Source organism: Hermetia illucens, chromosome 1, assembly GCF_905115235.1.
Source record: "Hermetia illucens chromosome 1, iHerIll2.2.curated.20191125, whole genome shotgun sequence".
NCBI lineage: Eukaryota > Metazoa > Arthropoda > Insecta > Diptera > Stratiomyidae > Hermetia > Hermetia illucens.
The window spans coordinates 174,050,428-174,074,843 of record NC_051849.1 but is presented as its reverse complement, the minus strand read 5'-3'; the positions used below and the strand labels follow the sequence as shown (position 1 = coordinate 174,074,843).

Genomic DNA, 24,416 nt, shown 5'->3' with positions numbered 1-24,416 from the left:
TAGGATCGTGCTCCATGTTATAGCTTATATTGCTGCAATTTCAAGATTCTGAGATGCACTTAAGGCGGGTTTTGGTGATGTTTTCTTGTATTTTTAAGGTTTTGTGTAAAACAAAACCGTTTTGTGTAAAACAAAACCTTACTAAAATCGATTCACTGTCTGTGTGTGTGTCTGTCTGTCTACCACACCCGCTTTTCTCCAAAAGCCATCCGAACGAAATTTGGTGGACAGACGGGAACTATGAAATCCCACGCATACAGTGAGTGGAATAAATTTAGGTGGACTTTAAAGGTGGGCTCCCCATACATGCAAAGCGGGGATCCAAAATTTTTTTTCACCAGATATAGTAGTCTAGGGTATCAAATGAAAGGCCTCGATTAGTACTTTCCGAAACTGGTATTAGTTTAGTCGTGAATTGCAAAGTGCGCGAGCAAGGAGTCAAAATGTACGCACCTAAAGTGAGACAGGACTCATTTTCGGAAACTACCCAACCTGAAAATCCGAAAAAAAATCAGGGTGATGCGCTTAGATGAAGTCTAGGCCTCAAAATATATCCCATTCCGATATCTGCTCTAATAAATTTACTAATAGTATATTACCAACTTTTAGAAATTGATTGAAAAGCTCCCCTTAAGTTCATCCTAGATAAATTTTGCACCGAGATAGAGAACAGCCTCGTGCATACACATGCTAAGTTTCATGAAAATCCAACTATTAGTGTCAAAGTTATAACAGTTCGAACTTATCAATTTCCTGCGAATTAGCAGCATCTTAAGCCGTACAAATAAGAAGCTGCGCGTCATAATTAACGAGAATAATTGACATTCGAGTGAAACATTAAAATTCCATTCAAGAGGAATCTAATTCTCCCCAGGCCTTTTTAAGGTTTTGTGTGTGGGGTACCAAATTAAAGGTCTCGATTAGTACTTTTCAAAGCCGATCTTAGTTTTGATATTCGTTGGAAGAGTGGGGTGTGGGGGGGTTGAAAGTGATCACTTCTTTAAGGGGGCCATTCTCAGAAACTACCAAACCGAAAAATCTGAAAAAAATCAAGAGGCTGCCACTATATGGTGCCTGGGCTCCGAAATACCTTCCATGCCGAGATCTGTTTAAATAAAGTTAATAATAGTATATTACTACCATTTTGTGTAATTGGTTAGAAACCCCCCTTAAGTTCATCCTAGTACCATGCAGTGATATAGGCTATAATATAGAGCATGATGTTACCAAGTTTGGTGGAAATCGCACTATTACCAATAAAGTTATAATACCTCAAATTTGTTACTTCTTTGAAAATTGAAGACTATGAATGTCAATATCACCCCAATACTCTCACATAATATATGGATATATTACGTACTACGTACTAAGAAATACACAAAACCTTTCGTACCTGAAGCGTCCAGCTTCCGGATTCCCGACTTGTTTATATTTGATGTAGGTTAAATTCTTGGCATTTGCTAATAATATTAAACTCAGAATGTGAAGCGTATTATCAATACAGGGCTTTCCAACAAATGATTTATTTAAATCACTTTGTCAAAAATAGAGGGCAATGGAATTTGTGAATGTGACGAGAAGCTGTCGTACACTCGTCGCTCCTCACATCTTTTTCTTTTTCCTCAGCCTTCCTCCCGTTCACAAGCGCGGTCGGCTCGTCGTGATCGGTTTCGTCATTTTATTTTGTCACATGCCTGATTAGGATGTAATCGCGAGGCCTTTAAATCCCCATTCAGAGTATTAAGCCACCGATGTTTTGGCCGGCTTTTTGGTTGCTTACCATTGACTTCAATGTTCAGACCAATATTGGTAAGTGAACTCTCGTATGCGTGAATCACGTGACCACACCATGTTAGAAGCGTAACACAGTTCTCCATTGGACGATAGCATTGACTCGAGATATTTAAGCCGCTCAGTTCTTTCAACGGCAGTGACCTGCCCAGAACTGAGCGATTTAAATATTTGGGGTCAACGCGATCAGCCTATGGAGAACTGCGTTATGCTCCTCACATAGGGAAACACAAAACTTTTTATACCTGAAGCGTCAAGTTTCCGGTTTCCCGACTTGTTTTAGATTTTTTGTGAATGGGTGCGTGAAGAAAATGGTCATTTTCAACCCACCCCACTCGCCACCTTTCCATCAAATGTCAAAACCAAGATCGGCTTTCAAAAGTACCAACCAAAGCTCCACAAACCATATTTGGTGAAAAAAGAATTTAAACTCCCTTCTATATGTAGGGGGACACCCCTTAAATTCGACATCAAATGAAGAAACCGACTGTATGCGTAAACGTTTACAGTTCCCATGTTTCTTCCAAATTTGGTGTCAATCCCTATAACCATTTATTTTCCACATAACGTTAGATAGAGGTGAAACAAGTAGATTCTTCATAAATGGTACTTTAATCGAAATCACTCGAATATCAATTATTCTCGGTAATTATTACGTCGGCATTGAGCCATACATACATTGAGTTGTATAGCTTAAGATGCAGTATATTCCCATGAAATTAGTAAGTTCGAATTGCCAGACCATTGACAATAATGGACGGATTTCCATGAAACTTGGCAGTATTATGCGCGATTCTGCCCTCTTTGCTGCTGCATATTGCAATTTGGTATTCCTAGGATGAATTTAAAGGGAGTTTTCGAGGCAACCTCGCAAAGTTGGTAGTGTACTATTAATGACTTTATATGAGCAGATATCGGAATGGGACTTATTTTGAGACCTAGATTTCGTGTGTGTATCAACCATCTTTTCCGATTTTTGGGTTGGATAGTTTTGGAAAATGAGCCTGACTTCAAGTGTGCACAATTTGGTTCCTTACTCACGCATTTTGCAATTTATGCCTGAACTAATATCAGTACTAATCGGGACTTTCATTTGACACCCCCTTTGTATCTATGGAGAGCCCACCGTGCGTGCGTGGGATTTCAGTTTCCATTTGTCCACCAAGTTTCGTTTGAATCGACGTAGCCGTTTTTGAGGAAAAGTGCGTGTGACAGACAGACAAACAGTGAATCGATTTGGATAAGTTTCTGTTTTACACAAAATTATTTGAGTTACTAATTCCTGGATTGGCGAATTCAACTGCATCAGCATAAATAACCTCGAATGATCTTTGAATATCAATCTTTGATATTCCAGAATAGTCTAGTCACTGACCATTGTACGTGCCGCGAAATTTGAACTGGAATTAAAGAAAAGCATAAACAAGTCGGGAAATCGAAATCTAGACAGTTCAGGTACAAAAGGTTTGCTGTTTTTCTATGTGAGGAACTTTGAGTTCATGGCAGTACCGCTTGTATATAGTTAAACATTCAATTGTGGTATATTTTTCAAAGACCCATTTATGCAAATAATTTAATGTGGCAGGCAATGTATTGATAGTCTTAGAGAATCTTTCGTTTCACACTACGAGTTCAGCATTATTTGCAAATGTGAAAAGTTCATCTAAAATAAAAACAAACAAGTCGGAATTCCAGAAGCTGAGCGTTTCGAGTATAAAGGTTTTGGGTTCATCTTGTGTGAGAAATTTCTTATGAACGATTTTTCATTCGTACATAATTAAAAATGCAAAATATTTCTTGACGTATCCAACTCACCACCGTTCATATGAGTTCACTTTATGTGGTGATGACGTTATACTCTCTATAACTTTGCTAATAATTGTTAGGTTTCCTTCAAACTTTCCAAAATTAAGTATTAAATTATTATCAATAAGGGGTCTTTGTATAAATTTATTATACTATTATTAATTTTATTTGAGCAGATATCGGAATGGGATGTATTTTGCGACCTAGACTTTGAATACTTTTATATTTTATTTTTGTATATTTGCATATTATATTTTTTCAGATTTTCTGGTTGGACAGATTTTGAGAACGAGACCTGCAACACTTTTGAGCGCTCAGACCCCTATGTTTCACCGAATATCAGAAATAAGTTTCGAAAAGTACTAATCAAACCCTTTCATTTGATACCCCACATGAAAATATTATGTAAAAAAATTTTACACTCCCTTTCGCATGTATAGGGCGCTGCTGAAACTCAATAGAAAATGGGGTTCACAACACGACAACACGTTCTCAATAAATTTCGTGACAATAGCCTTAGCCGTTTCTGAATAAGTCGGGTGTAACAGGCTGAGAGACAGACAGACATTAAATCGATTTTAATAAGATTTTGTTTTACAGAAATCTACTTCTGGCTTCTGCCACGCAGTTAAGTGAGACTCTTACTCCTTCTCCTTTGGCTTTCCCCACGGTACTGTTATAAATATTGCGTCGTGGGATCGGGTCAGTTCCCAACTGTGGCAATTGTGGTTTTCTCTCTTTCTTATTTTCTTCGTACTTCTTGCTGCCTAAACTGTTGGTGAATTATTTGCCGCTCCTTTACAACTTGGTTTCAAGGCTCTGTTGACTCATCACCACCAAATCACGATAATTTCTATGTCGATCTGAAAACTGTGTCAGCGCAGAATTTAATCGCACGCAACTTCCATCAATCCATCTTCGAATGTTCGGATTTATGCCGTATGTCCAACACCAGTTTGTGACTCATCTCGTCTCTTTTTCCATTCTGCTACAGATTCCCACCGTATTAGCTGCCGTCGAGATACACTAGACTCCTCGATTGCATACGTTTTGTCGTATAGATACCGGCTTTCATTCACGAAGATGTTTATGGGAGCATCCCTGCAAGTACATATGCTGCTTCTCCTGATGCAATCCGATAAGCACTGCAAACCAGAATTGCATTTAATCGATACCCCATTCATAGTTCAGTTCAGTAGAGGTATCGTGTTACTGAGTACAGTCTATAAGATTTTATCCGTTATTTTTCTAGGTCGGATAGCCCCATACGCCCAGAAGATCATCGGTTCATACCGAAGAAGCTTCACTCTAGGCAAATCAGCAACAGGTTTTCTCTATGTAGCGAGCGATGTCATGATGACATCAGTTGCACCATTTTCATCAACTTCAAAGCCGTCTATGATACCATAGCACAATTACACTTCCCCACGACCAAATTGATAACACTGACTAGGTTGACCCTGACCAATGTGTGTGGCCAGATCACCCTTGAGACCATTCGACACCAATAATGGGCAGTTGCCTTATCTTGTATCCTTTTTAACTTCGCCTTGAGAAAAGTGATCGATGATGCTGAGGTAGATGCGAAAGGCACCAGTCTCTTTAAATCCATCCAACAACTGGCCTATGCTGACAATATCGACATCATGAATGCAAGCTAGACGCTTGAGGTATAAAAGGTTTTGAGTTCATTTTATGTGAGAAACTCTATATGCATGGCTTGCTATTCATATATAGCTAAGAATACAAAATATTCCTTCATATCTTGCCAAAATCCAAAATACACATATGTAAATAACATATATACCAACAACATAAATACTGTGTTCATCCTAAATAAACAAACACTGCCTATCACCGCATGACAAGGCATACATATATATGTGCGCCGTTCATATAAGTTCACTTGATATGATGATGACGTCACACACTTCTTAGAGCGCATTAAATTTACCTGCAATCTGAAACTTTGAATATCCATAACTTGTTAAGTTATTAGTTAGATTGCGTTCAAATTTTTCAAAATCCTGTATTATCGCCTAAGCTGAGGCTAATTTTGTACTTCTGGGCTGAACTTAAGAGGTTTTCCGGTAAATTTCTGAAACATGGTAATATACTATTATTAACTTTATTTGTGCAGATGTCGAAACGATATGTATTTAGAGGCCTAGATTTCATATAGATGCATCACTGTGATTTTTTCAGGATTTTTCGGTTGGATGGTTTTGGAGAAGGAGACCATCACTCTCCTATGTTATGCTTTACCTACGTACTAATTCAGCCCTTTTATTTGATACCTTGCATGTTCGGGTGAAAAAAAATGTTCACCCCCTTTTGCATGTATCGGGAGCCCCCCTACAAACTCAACACAAAGCGGCGTCACTCACTGCATGGGAAGACACACAGACCACAGGTTCTAACCAAATTTCATGACAATGGATTCAGCCGTTTCCGAGTAAATTAGGTGTGTCAGGCAAACAAATAGCAGGCGGTCAATTTCTAAAAGTTGGTAATATACTATTATATTTGTAAGTTTTTTTAACTGATATCAGAATGGTACATGTTTTGAGACCTAGATTTCATATAAGCGCACCACCCTAATTTTCTCAGATTTTTGGCTGGGTAGTTTCGGGAAGTGAGTCCTGTCTCACTTTGAGTGTGCACTGTTTGATTCTTTACACGCGCACTTTAAAATACAGGTCGAAAGTAACTAGTTTCGCAAAGTGCTAATTGAGCCCTTTTATATTCGCTGTCCAGGCCTCAAAAGTACTTTCCATTCCTTTTTTTGGAAAATTTTAAGTCCATCCAATGTTGCGTTAATATTGACCATAATACATGCATATAAAGCAGTGGCGTGGATTGAGAATGAGGAGAAGTAAAATCATTAAATATGTCAAACATGTGCAAAATAGATAAATTCATAAGTAAAATAGTTTTATTGTGGTAACTGGTTTGCATTAAAAGTGCATATAGCATGCAAAAACATACAAGATTTTTACATATATTTAACAATGCTGCGATGATTGGATTCTCGGCACGTTATCCAACTTAGATAAAACTAAGAGCGATCGTGCCGTTTATGAATATTGCTCATCATCGAATCGTTGTGTTTGCACAAGGTATTTTCGGAAGAAGATAGCAGACATGGTCTTCAAAAAAATTTGTTTTTAACGCCGCAGTCACTGAATCAATCGAAATCATAGACTTCTTTCCGCTTTAATATTTAATACCGCCTTTAATAATAGTTAACACCGGCGCTTATCACCAATTTCTTCTTCAATGGTAAACGAACATGATCCAAAACGCATCGGTAAGAGTTCTTCAGTCAAACCAAAATAAATATCTTCAGCCTCCAATGGTTCAATAAAAACACCACTGTCAATTCGAAAGCTCAACATTACTTTTCACTTTGAATTAAGTGCACTTGCAACACTGCATTCAATTATTGTTCATTTCGATCAGAATCAAATTGGAAACTTATCATACTGACATTAAAATCTAATTATTTGGTTACCCCCAGTAGTGAAAAGAAAAAATGTTCTCACATCAAAACTGACAGTCCATCATCATTAACAGCGCAACAATCGATATCAGGTCTAGGCCTACCTTAATAAAGAACTCCAGACACCCCGGTTTCACGAGATCCACCAATTCGACATCCCTAAAAGCTATCTGGCGTCCTGACCTACGTCTGTCTCGTCTTCCTTTTCTTTTTCTACCATAGATATTGCCCTTATAGACTTTCCGGGCTGGATAATCCTCATCCATACAGATTAAGTGACCCGCCCACCGCAACCTGTTGAGCCGGGTTTTATCCACAACGGTCGTGGTATCGCTCATAGATTTCGTCGTTGTGTAGGCTACGGAATCGTCCATCCTAATGTAGGGGGCCAAAAATGCTTCGGAGAATTCTTCTCTTGAACGCGGCCCAGAGTTCGCTGTGTTTTTTACTAAGAACCCAAGTCTTCGAAGAATACATAAGGACTGGCTAGATCATAATCTTGTAAAGAAAGAGCTTTGACCTTATGATGAGACGATTCGAGCAAAATAGTTTTTGTAAGCTGAAATAGGATCTGTTGGCAGCCAACAACCGTGAGCGGATTTCATCGTCATAGCTTTTATTGAAGAAATTTTTAACGGTCTGAAAGTTGCAGTCTCCTATCTTCATTGTTTTCGTTTGACCAGTGCGATTCGCAGTTGTTCGGTGTTTGGTATTTGGTGCTGACATCGCCACCATGTACTTCGTCTTACCTTAATTGCAGTTTCATCGGCTCCTGGAGATTTACGTTTTTTAAACCGGTGGATGACAGTATTTGTCCGTCGTCGTCTAGAACTTGTCGAACAGTTCATCAAATTACTCAACTCATCGCTCGAATATGCCGTTCTGTCGGAAATCAGATTTCTCTCTTCATCTGGACAGAGCATCGAGGTGTATAAGACTTCATCCAGCTGACATATTGGTAAAGCTTCCGCCCGTGGTTGCTTTGGGAGTCGACGTATCGCCTGAATACGGCCTCCTTTCCCACTTGTCTATTAAAATCTCCAAGTATGATTTTGATATTATACCTGGAACAGGCTTCAAGGGTTCGCTCTACTGCTTCGTAGAAGGTATCCTTCTCCAACTGTGCAGTCTCCTCTGGAGAGGTGTGAACGTTTATGAGGCTTATATCTCTAAATTAACCTCGCAAGTGCATAGCCGTTCCCTTATGTTTTCAAAGCCGATAACAGCAGGTTTCATTTGGCTGACTAAAAAACTTACTCCGAGCGTATAGTTTGCTGAATGGCCACTATAATATATGGCGTAGTAGCTTCTCTCCAGGAAACCGGTCCCTGTGTAACGCATCTCCTGCAACGATGTTACAACAGCCTTATATTGAGATAGGGTATCGGCTAGCCGCTGAGCAGCATTTGGCGTGTACAGGGAGCGCACGTTCCATAAGAAAATGTGCAAATCGTAATTTCGTTGTCGCTGTTGGGTCCGTCATTTTAAAGTCCATCCTGTCCGAACCTCCTTCTGCGACTTCGTAACATCGGTTTTGCGTGTACGGTTGCCAGCCCTACTCAAGTCATCCCATTTTTAGGCACGGGAGACTCGCCTTTATCCTTCCCCGTTTGCAGTTCGTCATTAAAAATTTACTCAGAGCGGTCACCACGTGTAGGTGGAGATAGGGTTTGGTAGTAAACCTGTTGGTGTTGGTTGAGTAGGGGTTTCCTAGATTTTATGCTCCATCGAGGGTACCAATGCACGTTTCGTCCTTGGATCTATACTACCCTTTAACCACCTAACTGACCAACATATTGTTCATGAAAAACATTGAAATATATGCAAAAAGAGGTGTAAATTATTTTCCACCAAATACAGTCACGTAGGGTGTCAAATGAAAAGTTTCGGTTAGTACTTTCCGAAGTCGGTCTTAGTTTCGACATCTGTTGGAAAGGTATAAAGTGGGAGGCGTCGAAATTGCTGACTTCTTTCACCGACCCATTCCGAGAAACCACCAGAAAAACCTGAAAAAAATCACTATATTTAGCCTAGGCTCCGAAACACCCTCTACACGGATATCTTTTCAAATAAAGTTAATGATAATATATTACTACAATTTTTAGTAATTGACTGCCCCCTTAAGTTCATCCTAGAATCATGAAATGCAGTAATGTTTGCTATAAAACAGAGCATGATCCCAACAAGTTTGATGGATATTGCACTACTACTAACAAAGTTATAATAGGTTAAAATTGTCGCTTCTTTGCAAATTCAAGACTTTGATGGTCAGTACCACGCAAAAATGAATATTCTCACGTAATATATGCATATATTCGTGTTACTCACTATTGGAACAAATAGCCACTGCTTTTATAAAAGAAATACACAAAACTTTTCATATCTGAAGCGTCCAGCTTCCTGTTTCCCGACTTGTTTGTGATTTATCCCGCTCAACTTATTACAAAATGAGCCACTTCAGAACAAGCAAGATGTGGTTTGATCATGATAGGGCGTTTAAATCTTCCGAATTAAATCTTCTGGACCACTTTTTTGTGAGAGTATTTGAATGCAATAGTTTATAAGAGAAGGCGCTTAAAAGGAGTTTTTTTCTAAAATAAGTAATACTGCTGCAAAGATATCAACCGGAATGTTTACCAACTGGTCCTCCAGGTTGGGGGTTGAGTAGGTCTGACCACCCTACACGGAAAACCGAAGATTCGGAGCCACAACAGGAGCTTCGGACTGGACGGATTATACAACGATGAACCCGGCAACGACAACGGAATAACACTTTGCGCATTTTCTCATGGAACGTGCGCTCCCTGTACAGAGATGAAGCTGATAAGCAGCTAGCCGATACCCTGTCCCAATATAGGGCTCATTAACAGCGTTACAGGAGATGCGTTGGATAGGGACCGGTTTCCAGGAGAAGAGCCGCTACACCATATATTATAGTGGCCATCCAGTAAACCATGTCCTCGGAGTAGGTTTCTTAGTCAGCCAAAAAATGAAACCTGCTGTTATCGGATTTGAAAACATAAGCGAACGATGATGATGATGATGAAGTAGGAAAGCAGCCCGTATTCAGGGGATACGTTGGCTCTCATAGCTTACACGAAAATACACATGATAACGGACTGCGGATTATTCAATTAGCAGGGTCACACGAAATGGTTGTTGGATGTACCTGGTTTGCGCGGAAAGCGGCCCAGGAACATACATGGGCCTCTCCAGACGGGACCACTTTCAACCAAATTGACCACGTGTTGATCGAACGCCGCCGATATTGTTTGGCCAACAAACCTGATGTAAGCACTTTTCAGAACGAATGGTCTTCCTTAATTGTATACCTGGCGTTAATCAGCCCTACACTGTATGGGTGGTATATCTTGGCATGTTAACGAGGATTACACCCTCAAAGGTCATTAGGTATTTATTTTTGAAGTATGGATGGCCCCACATGAAAATAGCATACTCAAAGCCGAGAAAGACATTATGGAGATCCACAAAAGTATTGCACGAGCATAGAAGTGTGGCTTAACCTGAAATGCAATTCTCGAATTGCAGCAAATATTGCGGTGCGGTGACGCTAAACATGAAGAACGTACTTAATTCGGCCAATTGGAGCCTCACACGGAAATCCCTGGTGACAATTGATATACTCATCTACCTTGCTGCTGTTATCGATGGTTACTTGTAAGAACGGATGCTCTGGTGCGAAACGATGCTAAACCACATGGAGCTTTACCAGCGCTCTGCGGCACTACAGTGAAAAATCATATATTATGATGTACTTATCCTTCCAGTTCCAGAGGCGGCCACGGTGTTGGGTTACGTCGACAATATAGCACCGGTTGTGGAACGCCGCCATCTCTCAACCTTGATGAATGTCAGAACATATAGGGGGGCCAATATAGACTCGGATCACTATCTTGTTGGAATGGTGTTCCGAGCTCGAATAACAATACCACCTAGAATCCCCTCTGACAATCAGGTGAGAGTTAACACTGAAGCCATCCACAACACAGCCCTTTGCGACACCTATAAGGGGGAAATGGATGCCGCAATAACCGCAGTCAACAGAGGACCTGGAGATGAAGCATCAACAAATGATCTTCACAAACACCTGAAGAACGTTATCATGGATACGGCCACAAACATATTTGGCCTCAGCCGCAAAAAGGAGTCGGAACGGCTGGTTTGACGATGAATATAACCGAGCAACGGAACGGAAAAATGCTGCATACCCAGTAATGTTGCATTCTCAAAGAACGCGGGCAGGCGCACAGACTTATCACGAACTCCGGCGAGCAGAGAAGCGACTTCACAGACGGAAAAAAGAAGCCTGGGAGAACCAACAGGTCTGTGAACTAGAAAAGTACAGGAAGCAACCGCACCAGGCGTGAAAGTTTTACCAATAAGTCAGCAGGATGTAGCCTTATACACCTCGATGTTCATCTTGGCGAGACAAAGAGGGAAATCTGATTTCCGACAGAATGGGCAAATTGGAGCGATGGGTGGAGTACTTTGATGAACTACTCAACAACCAGAACATCGGCGAATTGGAGGTTCCGCCAACTAAAGATGACGGGCAAATACTGCTACCACCAAGTATAGAAGAAACAGTCCGTGCAATTCATCGGCTTAAAAATCATAAGTCGCCAGGAGCCAATGTAATTACAGTCAAATTGGTTAAATATGGAGACGACCAATTACACCAAGTGGTTCATTAACTTGGGCTCAAGGTGTGGAACAGCGAATCATTGCCTGAAGATTGGCAATGAGGCATTATCTGTCTCATACATAAATGTGATGCTGAGGTAAGTGCGAGCGGTACGATCCTCTTTAAGTCGACCCAACTACTGGCTATATCATGGGAACAACGATCCGAGACGTACAAGCTGGCTTCGTCCAGATCGAACAGGCGCGAGATCTTGGGCTACACATCAATGAAGGAAGGACAAAATATATGGTGGTAACGTCAGCATTAAGAACCAACCAACCAACAACATCAAACCGCAATGGTCAAACGGGAAGAATAGAGATAGGGGACTACAATTTTGAGACCATTGATAATTTCTCCTCTCTTGGGTCGAAAATCACAACCGATAACAGCTATCACGATGAAATCCGCGCACGGTTGTTGGCAGTCAACAGAGCCTATTTCAGCTTACAAAAACTGTTCCGCTCGAAACGTCTCACCATAGGGTCAAAGCTCTTACTGTACAAGACAATGATCTTGCCAGTCCTCATGTATTCCTCGGAGACTTGGGTTCTTAGCAAGAAAAACTGCAAACTCTTGGCCGCGTTCGAGAGAAGAATCCTCCGAAGAATTTTTGGCCCCTTATATGAGGATGGACGATTCGGTAGCCTACATAACGGCGAAATCTATGTATGATACAAAAGACTGTCAATTGAGTAAAATATTTCTTCTATTCTCTGGCTTGACTTCACTTTTTAATTAAATCTGTGTGTGTGTTTCCAATTAACAAAGTGTCGTTATTCTGTTATGGGAAAGTCGCACCGCGTCCTTGAAGAACTATTGAGCCCACATAAGTACATAAGATAAGAAGAAAACATCTTCAGCTTTTCTTCAGTCCTATTTGAAGTAAACATACTCAATTTATGTATATATGTGTATCCAAGCTGGATTCAATCATTTAATTTTGGTTGCTACGTTTTAACTAATTAAGTTCTCAATGAGTTTTGAAGAAATCACTCCATTTCCATTCAAAGCCAATAATATAGCTTTTCTCGTTTATCTAATAACAGATAATTCGAAAAAGCTACCAAGGTCAGTACGGGCGATAAAATATTTCTGAACAATCGATAAAAACTTATCATTGCATCTTAGCTTTTAATCTATTACATAAATACATTGTATATATTTCTATAGCATTATCGAGTAACGTTTTGATTCTAGCCAAAATTCAGCATACTCCTATCTACACCTTTTCGACAAGTAAATGAATTCCGTATTTTAGTGAAAGTTGAGGATGCTCTTCCACATATTCCACAGCAATTCTTGTCTTTTCGCTTGGTTTAAAGCGATAATTTTTCAAGAGAGTAACCAATCCAATACGTGACTGCATTGTTCCAAATTTTAATCCTTCACAGTTTTTGGGTCCATCACCGAATCCCAGAAATGCTACTGGGCGACGATTTTTAACTTGCTCTGGAGAAAATCGTTCAGGATCAAACACTTCAGGATTTTCATAAATTTTTGGGTCACGATGGATCGAGTAAGCTGGAATAAACACAACTGTATCTTTCTCAATGATTATATCGGAATCTGGAACATGGAAGTCGTGGGCGCATTTACGTAGTAACTTACTACTGGTGCTGGCGGGTATTTTCGTAAAGTTTCTAAAATAGAAAAAAACACATAAAATAGGAAATTATTAATAGTTTCGATTATTAAGGGGCTTACCGTTTATAATTTTGTCGATGTAAACCATTTCCTCAATACTTTCATAGGTTATCTTCCCGTCGTATTTTTTCAATACCTCTTCTATCTCTTGCCGACCCTTTTCCTGAATGTCAGGATTCAAAGATAGTTCATGTAAGTCGAAAGTCATCGTGGTAGATGATGTGTCAAAGCCTGCTAGGAAAAATAAGAAAGTCTGAACAGCAACTTCCTCAATAATCAGTTTTCCAAGCTTTTTCGAATGTTCGTCTTGCAGCGACTTAACTGAATCAATAAATCCATAAAATCGTTGCGTCGCACATAATTCTTTTCACGGTAGGCGATAGTTTCGCGCACCATATTCATGAAGAAATCGCTCACATCCTTTTTAAATACTCTCATATGAAAGTACTTGCTTGCTATGTTTAGATATTGAAGAAGTGCTTGAAGTAGCGCAGGATGCGGGGGATCATCGAAGGCTTTTGAACCATATCGACGAAATTCGGAATCAGGTGTTTTCATACTGTTACATTCGATACCAAATGCGCAGGTTCCAATCACTTAAGTTGTAAATCTTGCACATAAGTCCTTCATCTCCAAAGTTACACTCCCGTCTATCATATCAGCTAGGCTAGCATTGAATCGATCAGCAACCTCGACAACCGTGGGAAACATGAACTTCATTTTCCCAGAAGTGAAAGTCGGTGATAGTTTGGCTCGCAAAGATTTCCACCTTTCACCGTCCAGACAAAACGAATGAGCCGATAGTGGATCGTCTACCTCATTGAATTATACTCCACGGCCGTGAAAGTTATTGAAGTCTTTTATGAGAACACTTTGAACGAAATCTAGATCCGTGGCCACAACGAATGGTACCGCAAAAAAGAATCCTCCAACAAAAGGACTTTTCGCACTTTTTCGATCATAAATGCGACCGAGTATATCCTTGGGATGCTCCTTTTTCCAAAATGGTAAATTACCAAATGGTGTCGTAGGTTCAAGATATTCAGCACCGTGATCTTCCCAGTACGTATATTTCTTCTTAAAAAAACAAGATGATTGTTGACGCGATTACAATCACTAGCCACAAAACTGTAGACAGGCAATCTATTTCTAGGTGTGTAGTCGAATAATACTTTGCTCAGGAACTCTCCAGCATGCTAACTTCTTTGAAGCTTTCAGCAAAAAGCTTCGCCTCTATACCTAACACCCATTTGTTATCTAAGCAAATCAACATCTTTACCGGGCAGTAAAGCCAACTTACTTTACATATATAATAGGCGCTGAGAAATTGTGTTATTCTGTATAAAAAAAAATTCAATGGGGGGTGATTAAATTGTTGATAGAAACGCCGCGGCACTTAACAACATGGTAAAAATACTACGTTTTCGTAAACTCGAGTATGACCGTGCTCTGCAGGCATTTGTGAAATTGATACGGTCCGCGTTCACATCGTCTAGCAATAATTCGACGGACTTGTGCAAAACAACTAAGTGGCTACTAACCTCTGCTTCTAAATGGCGTGATGGGATTGCCAATTGCAGGGCCGTCTTTCACCTATTAGAGGCCCTGGGCAATTAGGATAACGGACTCCTATTAATAAAGCACTATTTTGTTAGAATAGACAGACAACGTAGATGTACAAAGCTTTAGCTTTATTTTTATTTCTTTACAGTTTCATTAGATAATACAACGAATCATCATCATCATCAACGGCGTAACAACCGGTATCCGGTCTAGGCCTACCTTAATAGGGAACTCCAGACATCCCGGTTTCGATTCGATATCCCTAATAGCTGCCTGGTGTCGTGACCTACGCCATCGCTCCATCTTAGGCAGGGTCTGCTTCGTCTTCTTTTTCTACCATAGATATTGCTCGAATAAATTTTTCGGGCTGGATCATCCTCATCCATATGGATTAAGTGACCCGCCCACCGTAACATATTGAGCCGGATTTTATCCACAACCGGACGGCCATGGTATCGCTCATAGATTTCGTCGTTATGTAGGCTACGGAATCATCTACCTTCATGTAGGGGGCCAAGAATTCTTCGGAAGGTTTTTCTGTCGAACGTGGCCAAGAGTTCGCAATTTTTGCTGCTAAGAACCCAAGTCTCCGAGGAATACATGAGAACTGGGCACAGTAAGAGCTTTGATCCTATGGTGAGACGTTTGCTGCTTTTGCTCTGTTGGCTGCCAACAACCGTGCACGGATTTCATCATCGTACCTGTTAGCGGTTGTGATTTTCGTCCCTAGATAGGCGAAATTATCAACGGTCTCAAAGTTGCATTCTCCAATTTTTATTCTTCCCGTTTGACCAGTGCGGTTTGATGTTGTTCGCTGGTTTGTTTTCGATGCTGTCGTTTCCATCATATATTTTGTCTTGCCTTCATTGATGTACAGCCCAAGATCTCGCGCCACTGACCGCCTGCTCGATCTGGATGAAGGCAGTTTGTACGTCTCGGGTGGTTCCTCCCATGATGTCGACATCGTCAGCATAGGCCAGTAGTTGGGCGGAGGATAGTACCCCTTGAATTTACCTCAGCATTACGGTTCACTTTCTCAAGGACCAGGTTAAAGAGGACGCATAATAGGGCATCCCCTTGTCGTAGACCGTTGTTGACGTGGAATGGTCTTGAGAGTGATCCTGCTACTTTTATCTGGCCACGCACATTGGTCAGGGTCAGCCCAGTCAGTCTTATTAATTTCGTCGGGATACCGAATCCTCTCATGGCCGTGTACAGTTTTACCCTGGCTATACAGGCAGCTTTAAAGTCGATGAATAGGTGATGCAACTGTTGTCCATATTCCAACAGTTTTTCCATCGCTTGCCGTAGATCTGTTACTGATTTGCCTGAAGTGAATCCTCTTTGGTATGGGCCAATGATGTTCTGGGCGTATGGGGCTATCTGGCCTAGCAAGCTAGCGGAGTATATCTTACAGATGGTACTCAGCAACGTGATACCTCTATAATTGCCGCACTGTGTGATATCTCCCTTTTTATGTGTAAGACAGATAATGCCTCATTGCTACTCGTCAGGCACTGATTCGCTGTCCCACACCTTGAGCCCAAGTTGATGAAGCACTTGGTGTAATTGGTGGCTCCATATTTAACCAATTCTACTGTAATTCCATCGGCTCCTGGCGACTTATGATTTTTAAGCCGATGAATTGCACGGACTCTTCCTTCTATACTTGGTTCTAGCACTATTTGTCCGTGGTCTTAAGTTGGCGTGACCTCCAACTCGCCGATGTCCTGGTTGTTCAGTAGTTCATCAAAGTACTCAACCTATCGCTCAACTATGCCCATTCTATCGGAAATCAGATTTCCCTCTTTGTCTCGGTAGGATGAACATCGAGGTGTGAAAGGCTCCATTCTGCTGAGTTGTTGGTAAAACTTACGCACCTGGTGCGATTGCTCCCTGTACTTTTCGAGTTCACAGACCTGTTGGTTCTCCCAGGCTTCCTTTTCCATCTGTGGAGTCGCTTCTCCGCTCGACGGAGTTCGTGATAAGTACCCGCATCCAACGCATCTCCTGTAATACTATTACATCAGCCCGATATTGGAACAGGGTATCGGCTAGCTACTCATTAGCTTCACCTCTGTACAGGGAGCGCACGTTTCATGAGAAAATGCGCAAATCGTTATTCCTTTGTCATTGCCGAGTTCGTCGTTGTATAATTCGTCCAGTCCGAAGCTCTTGTTGTGGCTTCGTAACTTCGGTTTTCCATGTAGAGTTATCAGCCTTACCCAGCCTCAAACCTGGAGAATCAGGTGGTACAGTTTGTCCCGTTTTTAGGCGCGGAAGACTCCCCTTCATCCTTCTTCGTCTGCAGCTTTTTGTTAAGGAAGAGCTCCGAGCGGTCACCACATAGAGGTGGAGATAGAGTTTGGTAGTAGAGATGTTGGTGTTGGTTCAACAAGCGTTTCACAGGTTTTATGCACCATCGTGGGTACCAATGGACGTTTCGCCTTGGGACCTATACTACCCTTTGACCCAGAGAAATCTGTAAAGCGTAACCCTTGACAGTAACAGCCGTTAGAACGAGAAAGCCCAGGAACCGCCACCATGTTAAAACTGCATCTGTAAGGATTGCCAGGCAATTTGCGATGAAAAAAGTACTAGCGTCATTAGATCGGGATACTTCCCAGGATACCACACCCTGATCCCACCGGAATGAGTCTTTAGACTGGCGTTTCCCGAGAGGAAGGCGCTACAATTTCTTCTCGCCTATGATGCCAACGCGCATAATGAGATCTGGGAAAACAGCGACACGAAAAAGGGAGTACTTTCAGTAGGAGAAATAGTAGGGAGAACAGGTCGTATATGAGGTACCTGATCAATAATATGACTCACCTAAAGGTGGGAGTGATGTATGTCTGCCTGCAAGAAGGAAGTTGGAACATTTGCAGAGAATAAGGGGGCGCACAATTGCTACTCAAAACTCATTGTCCAAGAATCTGCGGAATCAAATTTCAATTATATGTATTAATTCTATATTTTCTAAAATTATTTCAATGACAATTCTTCTTCTTTCCTATTTTTTCTTCAGCCTTTGTCCCGTTCACAAACGGGGTCGGCTCGTCGTGATCGGCTTCGCCATTTGGCTCTATCGAATGCCTGATCTGGGTGCAATCTCGAGGCTTTCAAATCCCCATCTAGCGTATCAAGCCACCGTTGTTTAGGTCTGCCTTTTAGTCGTTTACCATCGACTTCGATGTTCAGACCAATCTTAGTAAGTGAATTCTCGTTTGCACGAATTGCGTGACCACACCATCGAAGATGCCTCTCTCGCAATTTTTCCACGATCGGTGCAACCCCATAACGATCGCGGATATCCTCATTTCGGATGTGATCTAAACATGTCACGCCACTAGTCCAAAGTAGAATCTTCGTCTTCATTACCGCAAGACGCCGTTCATTGTCTTTTATAGTCGGCCAACACTCAGAACCATAGAAAGCGACTGGACGGACGACATTGTGGTAAATTTTAGATTTAAGACGTTGCTACGTCGATCACAAAGGACACCAGTTGTGGAATGCCACTTCATCCAGGTTGCATTAATGCGTGAAACAATTTCATAACGCAGTTCTCCGTTTGCTGATAGCGTTGACCCGAGGTATTTAAATCGTTCAGTTCTGGGCAGATCACTGCGGCTGACATCTGCATCTATTCGTTGGTAAGCAACGTACCGTTGTTGTCATTAACACACAAGTGTTCGATATCCTGTGTGCGTTCATTAAGGCTTTTAGCAAGTCGATACAGATCTCTCTCGCCATCCCGAGTGTCCAATTTATCGTAAAGACTTTTGAAATGGTTCGCTCGGGTGACAGCGACCGCTTTCTTTGTTTCCCGGTTGGCATTCTTATAAATTTGCCAATTAGCAGGCGTTTTATTGTCGAGAAATTTATGTTAGAGGCGTTTCTTTTCACGGACCTTCATTTCAACATCATCATTCCAAAGCCAAGTATCTCGGTTGATGTACCGCTTACCCGGCTTGGTGACCCATAGGGTTGCAGAGGCCGCTTTGTCGATCGTGTCTTTCATTTGGTTCCATGATTCTCCGTACCATTCGTAACGGTTGGCAATCGTATGAGTGAGACCGTTTCTTCTTTCTTCTCACCAAATCGCCACCATTTAATGCGCTGTGGGCCAGTGCGTTCCTCACACTGTTTTATCGGTGGCTTAATTCGCAGGACGGCAATCAACGGCCGATGTTGAGGTGCGATGGTCTCATAGGGAACGACTTTGCAATCAGTGACAGTGGTAAAATGTTGGCGTCTTATGAGAATATAGTCGATTTGCGTTTTATTGTTCCCACTATAAAATGTGGGAAGATGATACAATCGTTTTATGAACCATGTATTCATAAGTATAAGGTAATGGGTGTCCGCAAAATCGATTATACACTCGCCACCCTCATAGCGCGCTCCGAACCCCTTTCCCCCATGGCACCTGTTGCCGTCTGCCTTTTCACCCACATTCACAATGACAATGATTATATGATATAATCGTCAGCAGGCACGGACAAATCTTTTCATTGAGAAATTGCCAGAAGGCATCTTTCTCGGCATCAGTTCGACCTGTCTGTGGTGCATACACGGTGAAGAAGTGAATAGCCGATCATCAAATCGTCCGACTTCTTTAATGGCATCACGGAAACCCTCTGAGATGGCAATGCTAACACTATATTGAGTGTGTGGGCTACCAAAATAGAGAAGTTTGTAGCCATTTTTACCGCGTTCGTGTTCAATATCGCAGCTTTTGGCACCAGACCATCGGGTTTCTTGCAGAGCGCAGATATCAATGCGCGTTTTTCGAAGGGCTCTTGCGAGTTCCTCGATTTTTCCAGTTAGGGTACCAACATTTAACGTGCAGACACGTATTTGTTTTGTTCGTTGTGTTCGGACTAACTTGCTTACATCCTGACGCCGTCCATGCGTCAAGAACCCTTGCCCATTTCTCGACAGGACCGGGGGCGGTCCTGCCGCGTCGACTGAGGTGGACGCCCTAGGATTTCTCCGAGGCTTGTGACTCAATCCGATCATCATGTTTGTAACGAAATTGTATGCATTTTCTTGGTGGACCTGTCGCGGGGCCTGTCACCAAGAGAGATCAGGTAGTATTTAGCATAGTAGAATAACTCCAACTCCATGTCAAGCTTAAAGAAGTGCTCCACTCTTTTCAATACTTCATATGGGCCCACATAGGGTTGCAAGGTCTTTCGTGAAGCATCTACGCGAACCAAGTTTGCAGAAATCCGGGTCTTTGTAAGTGTTAGTCTTCGTCGAAAAATGACAGAATGGGGCGGGGAGGATTTTAATTTGGCCACGGCGTCCCGGAGCAAGCGCAAAGCCAGTGGTGGAAAGAAGTGACTTGGTATTGAACATAGGATCGCTGAGGAGTCTTCCCGTATACTAGCTCGATGGAGCTGGTGGCAAATTCTTCACGAAGGAAGAACAAAAGGCAAGACTTGCGACCACGAAGAGTCATAGTGTCATTACAGCAGCCTTCAGTGTCATATTCCAGCGTTCCAGCATTCCATTGGATTGCGGGTTGTACGCAGTCGTCCAATGGCGATTGAAGCCTAGAAGTTTGCCTAACTCCGAGGTCAGGGTAGACTTGTACTACATTCCCTGGTCAGTAATGACTTGGGGTGGAACTGCAAAGGGTGGAATCCATTCCCTATAGAGGACCTCGCCGCATGATTGTGCGGAAATATCGGCTAGAGGTATTGCTTCAGACCACCGCATGAAAAAAGCAGCTTCTCTCTTCTAGGATGTCATTTGCAGATGTCAATCTATTAAGAATTCAAGGTCACTTGAATCTGAAAGATTTTGTTGAAACGAACCCATAGCTCTCGTACCAGAAATATATTATGGCAGTCCTACAACTTTGTTAGGAGGAAGCTTTATCATGCTGCAGGTTAATTTGAATAACTTTTGTGCTTGCAGACGCAAGAGCAATTTAATGTAAAAACAGATGCTAAATGAATAGTCTGCCGCATCGAGTGAACGTGACCGAGGGTACCAGCTTGTCCCCACCTTTCGTCGAATGTTTCACTTTTTGGGTCCGATTTCTCTGAATATTCCCATACTTGGTGGTGTAGCAGCGCCCATGTTCTCATTCCCAAAAAGCTTCGCCTTCTTTCGCAGTACCTTCCCTTGCCGTTGGGTGGGAGTCTTTCACATACACGGTGTCCGGGCAGCATGCACCCGTTCCTTGATATCGGTATTAAACCAGTTGCATCTACATCATCAACTCTCCTTTTTTCCGCTTTCCGGTAGAGTCGGAAGAGAAGGTTACAGCTGGCAAGATTTAGCCTGTAGTCTACTCTCCTTTGCGGCTCAAGTCTCCTTCTACCAAGCCTTTCTTCTAAGTTTTTTGGGAGAATTAGAAAAGAGTACCATGGACAGTTGGACCGTAGTCAGTTCCCTCTCATTAAGGAAGAAGCTGTACTCTCCTTTCTGGCTGACCACACCGTAGATACCGGTTGCAGGCTTTCTTCTGAAGTGAAAAGCATGACTTCCACAGAATTCTCCGTGCGGAAACATAAATCTGCTGAGGTTTCGAAAATCCACGCCTCGAAAGCGACTCGATTGCTCTAAATCGCGGGTGGATTAGAAATTTGGGACTCTTTGCCACTTGGAGAAAACCAAGCTGTTGCTTTATCTTCATGTGTTTGGACACCCTTATTGCAGTAGTAAACTAGTACATGCTCCTCTATCACGACAAGGCGGTGTCCGAGGGCGAGCTCGTTGTAAGAACTTTCAATTTGCTGCCGTTTGCAACTGTAGATCTCCTGGTTCACCAAAACAGAAGAAGACTGCGAACAAAGCTGTTTCTCTGTTCGATGGATTTCCCGATAAGTCTTCTTAAAATAAAGCATAAAAGTTAACCGAGTTTCCGATAGAAGTATTTAACTCCGAAGAACAGAGAATCATTTTTCTGGGCTTCCCAATGGAAGGTCCCACGTAGTCATTTAACTGAAAATTGGAATCAAACTCTCCATCTATTGAAGAAGATCAACCCAACAGTTGAGTGACTGAGGTAATCCTCCGAAACGTCATCAAATTCAGCTATGATAATTCAGGAATATGAATCAAATCATTTTATTTTTGTTACCATGTGGGTTACTAATTATAACCGTAACAAGTTTCAATCAAACATTTGTTATGTGGTATAATCAGGAGTCCATTCAAAGCCAACAACATTACATTCCTCGATTATCTAATAATAGATAAGCAGAAGCCTGCAAAGCAGTCAAAGCTGCTGGCGGTGATAAAATATTTGTAAACAATAAAAATGTTATCATAACCTATCTCATAAGTTGTAATCTATTCTATAAATATATTTATATGCATATCTGCCGGCTTAATTCTAAGTCAAAGTAAAGCATACTCAGATTTACACTTTCTCAACACGCAGATACATTCCATATTTAGGTGAAAGCAAGGGATTCTGTTCAGAAAATTCCATAGGAATTGTTGTCTTTTCGCATGGCTGGAAGCGATAATTTTTCAAGAGGGTAACCAATCCAATGCGTGACTGCATTCTTCCGGATCTAGAAGCCTAGAAATGCCACAGGATGGCGATTTTTAACCTGTTCTGGAGAAAACCGTTCAGGATCAAACACTTCAGGATTTTCATAAATTTCTGGATCATGTTGGATTGAATAAGCTGGTATGACTACAGTTGTATCCTTTTCTATGATCACATCATGATTTGGGACCTTGAAGTCTTGGGCGCATTTTCGAATTAAGTTGACTACTGGCGGGTATTTTCGTAAAGTTTCTAAAATAGAAAGGAACATTTTAAAAATAGTCAGTGGCCAATAAGTTAGCTCGTGAAGAGTCTCACCACTTATAATTTTGTCGATAAGAACCATTTCTTTCACACTTTCATAACTTATCTTCCCATCGTGCTTGTTTAGAATCTCTTCTATTTCCTGGCGAGCATTCTCTTGAATATCAGGATTCAAAGAAAGCTCATATAATGCGAACATCATCGTGGTGGACGATGTTTCGAAACCTGCCAAGAAAAATAAGAAAGCTTGGGCGGTAACTTCCTCCAAAGTCAGTTTTCCTAGCTTTTTTGAATGTTCATCTTCTAGTGATCCACCATTCTTTAACTGAATCAATAAATCCATAAAATCGTTACGGCGCACATTATTCTCTTCACGGAAGGCGATAGTTTCGCGTACTGTATCCATGAAGAAGTCGCTCACTTCTTTTTTGAACACTCTCATATGAAAGTATTTTCTTGCTATGTTTGGATAGATAGAACCGAGTAGTTGAAAAAGCGTAGAATGCGGAGGATCATCGAATGCTTTTGAACCGTATCGACGAAATTCGGAATCGGGTGTTTTCATACTATTACATTCGATACCAAATGCACAGGTTCCAATCACATCAGTCGTAAATCGTGCCAATAAATCCTTCATCTCCAGTGTCCCATTTCCTTTTGTCAAATCAACTAGATTAGCATTGAAGCGGTCAGCCACTTCGACAACCGTCGGGAACATGAATTTCATTTTGCCAGAAGTGAATGTTGGTGACAATTTGGCTCTCAAGGATTTCCACTTTTCTCCGTCCAAGGAAAACATATGAGCCGATATTGGATCGTCTACTTCGTTGACGTACACTCCTCGTCCATGAAAAGTGCTGAAGTCCTTTATTAGAACAGTTTGAACAAAATCCAGATCAGTGGCAACAACGGCGGGTGTCGCGAAAAAGAAGGCTCCAAGGAAGGGACTTTTCCCACTTTTTCGATCATAAATATTGCCTGTTATTTCTTTGAAATGTAATTTTCTTCGGAATGGAAGGTTTCCTAATGGAATCGTAGGTTGAACGTATTCAACACCGCGATCTTTCCAATATGCATATCTTTTCTTAAAGAACAAGAAAGTTATCGATATAGTCCCGATCACAAGCCACAAGATTAACGACAACCAATCCATTTCTATGAACACAGATAACACTTGCTTTAATACTCTTCGATTTTTCAACTGATTTTGAGCACTGACTCGAAAAGCGTCTGTTTATATTTAAAAACTGTTTGACACCTTCACAAATAAACATTTTATCAGATATGAAAGCCAATTTTAATAAGCTCTGAAAGCATATGTTGTTTTGATAGGAAAGGAAAGATAAAATTCAGTGGCAGTGATTAATTCGTTGTCGCTACACCACCTAACAACATATTACACGAAACAGGCCCCGAATTTGACAGGCAGTTGTGAAATACTTTCCCCATTTGAATTGCAGCTTTTTCAGAGAAGTTACCTTCTCGGTCAATCTCAGTCCGCAATGAAGTAATCTCTAGCATCGGCGAAAATAGTCTCATTCGATCCTCAGTAATGATTTTTGTAAAGGGAGGGGCAACGGAAACAAGATTTTTTGTCTCTATGATTCCAATAGGGATAG

The 24,416-nt window shown here is 41.4% G+C and overlaps 1 protein-coding gene across 1 annotated transcript; it reads right to left on the bottom strand.

Moving 5' to 3' along the window:
- Window positions 1–13,026: 13,026 nt before the first annotated feature.
- Window positions 13,027–23,988, bottom strand: LOC119646733 (probable cytochrome P450 6a13). Its single transcript, XM_038047314.1, has 4 exons — window positions 22,852–23,988; window positions 22,595–22,785; window positions 22,403–22,494; window positions 13,027–13,447 (listed from the first exon to the last, which is right to left on the bottom strand). Exons 1-4 carry the CDS (start codon window positions 23,948–23,950, stop codon window positions 13,027–13,029), a joined length of 1,803 nt encoding a protein of 600 aa, XP_037903242.1. The 5' UTR covers window positions 23,951–23,988.
- Window positions 23,989–24,416: the final 428 nt, after the last annotated feature.

Excerpts from the sequence above, each read along its gene's own strand:
- LOC119646733 (XM_038047314.1), bottom strand. The coding sequence starts at position 23,950 with ATGGATTGGTTGTCGTTAATCTTGTGGCTTGTGATCGGGACTATATCG. Across the intron at positions 22,786-22,851 it reads TATCGACAAAATTATAAGTG|AAACTTTACGAAAATACCCG; the intron begins GTGAGACTCTTC and ends TTTCTATTTTAG. Across the intron at positions 13,448-22,402 it reads TATCTGCGTGTTGAGAAAGT|AAACTTTACGAAAATACCCG; the intron begins GTAAATCTGAGT and ends TTTCTATTTTAG.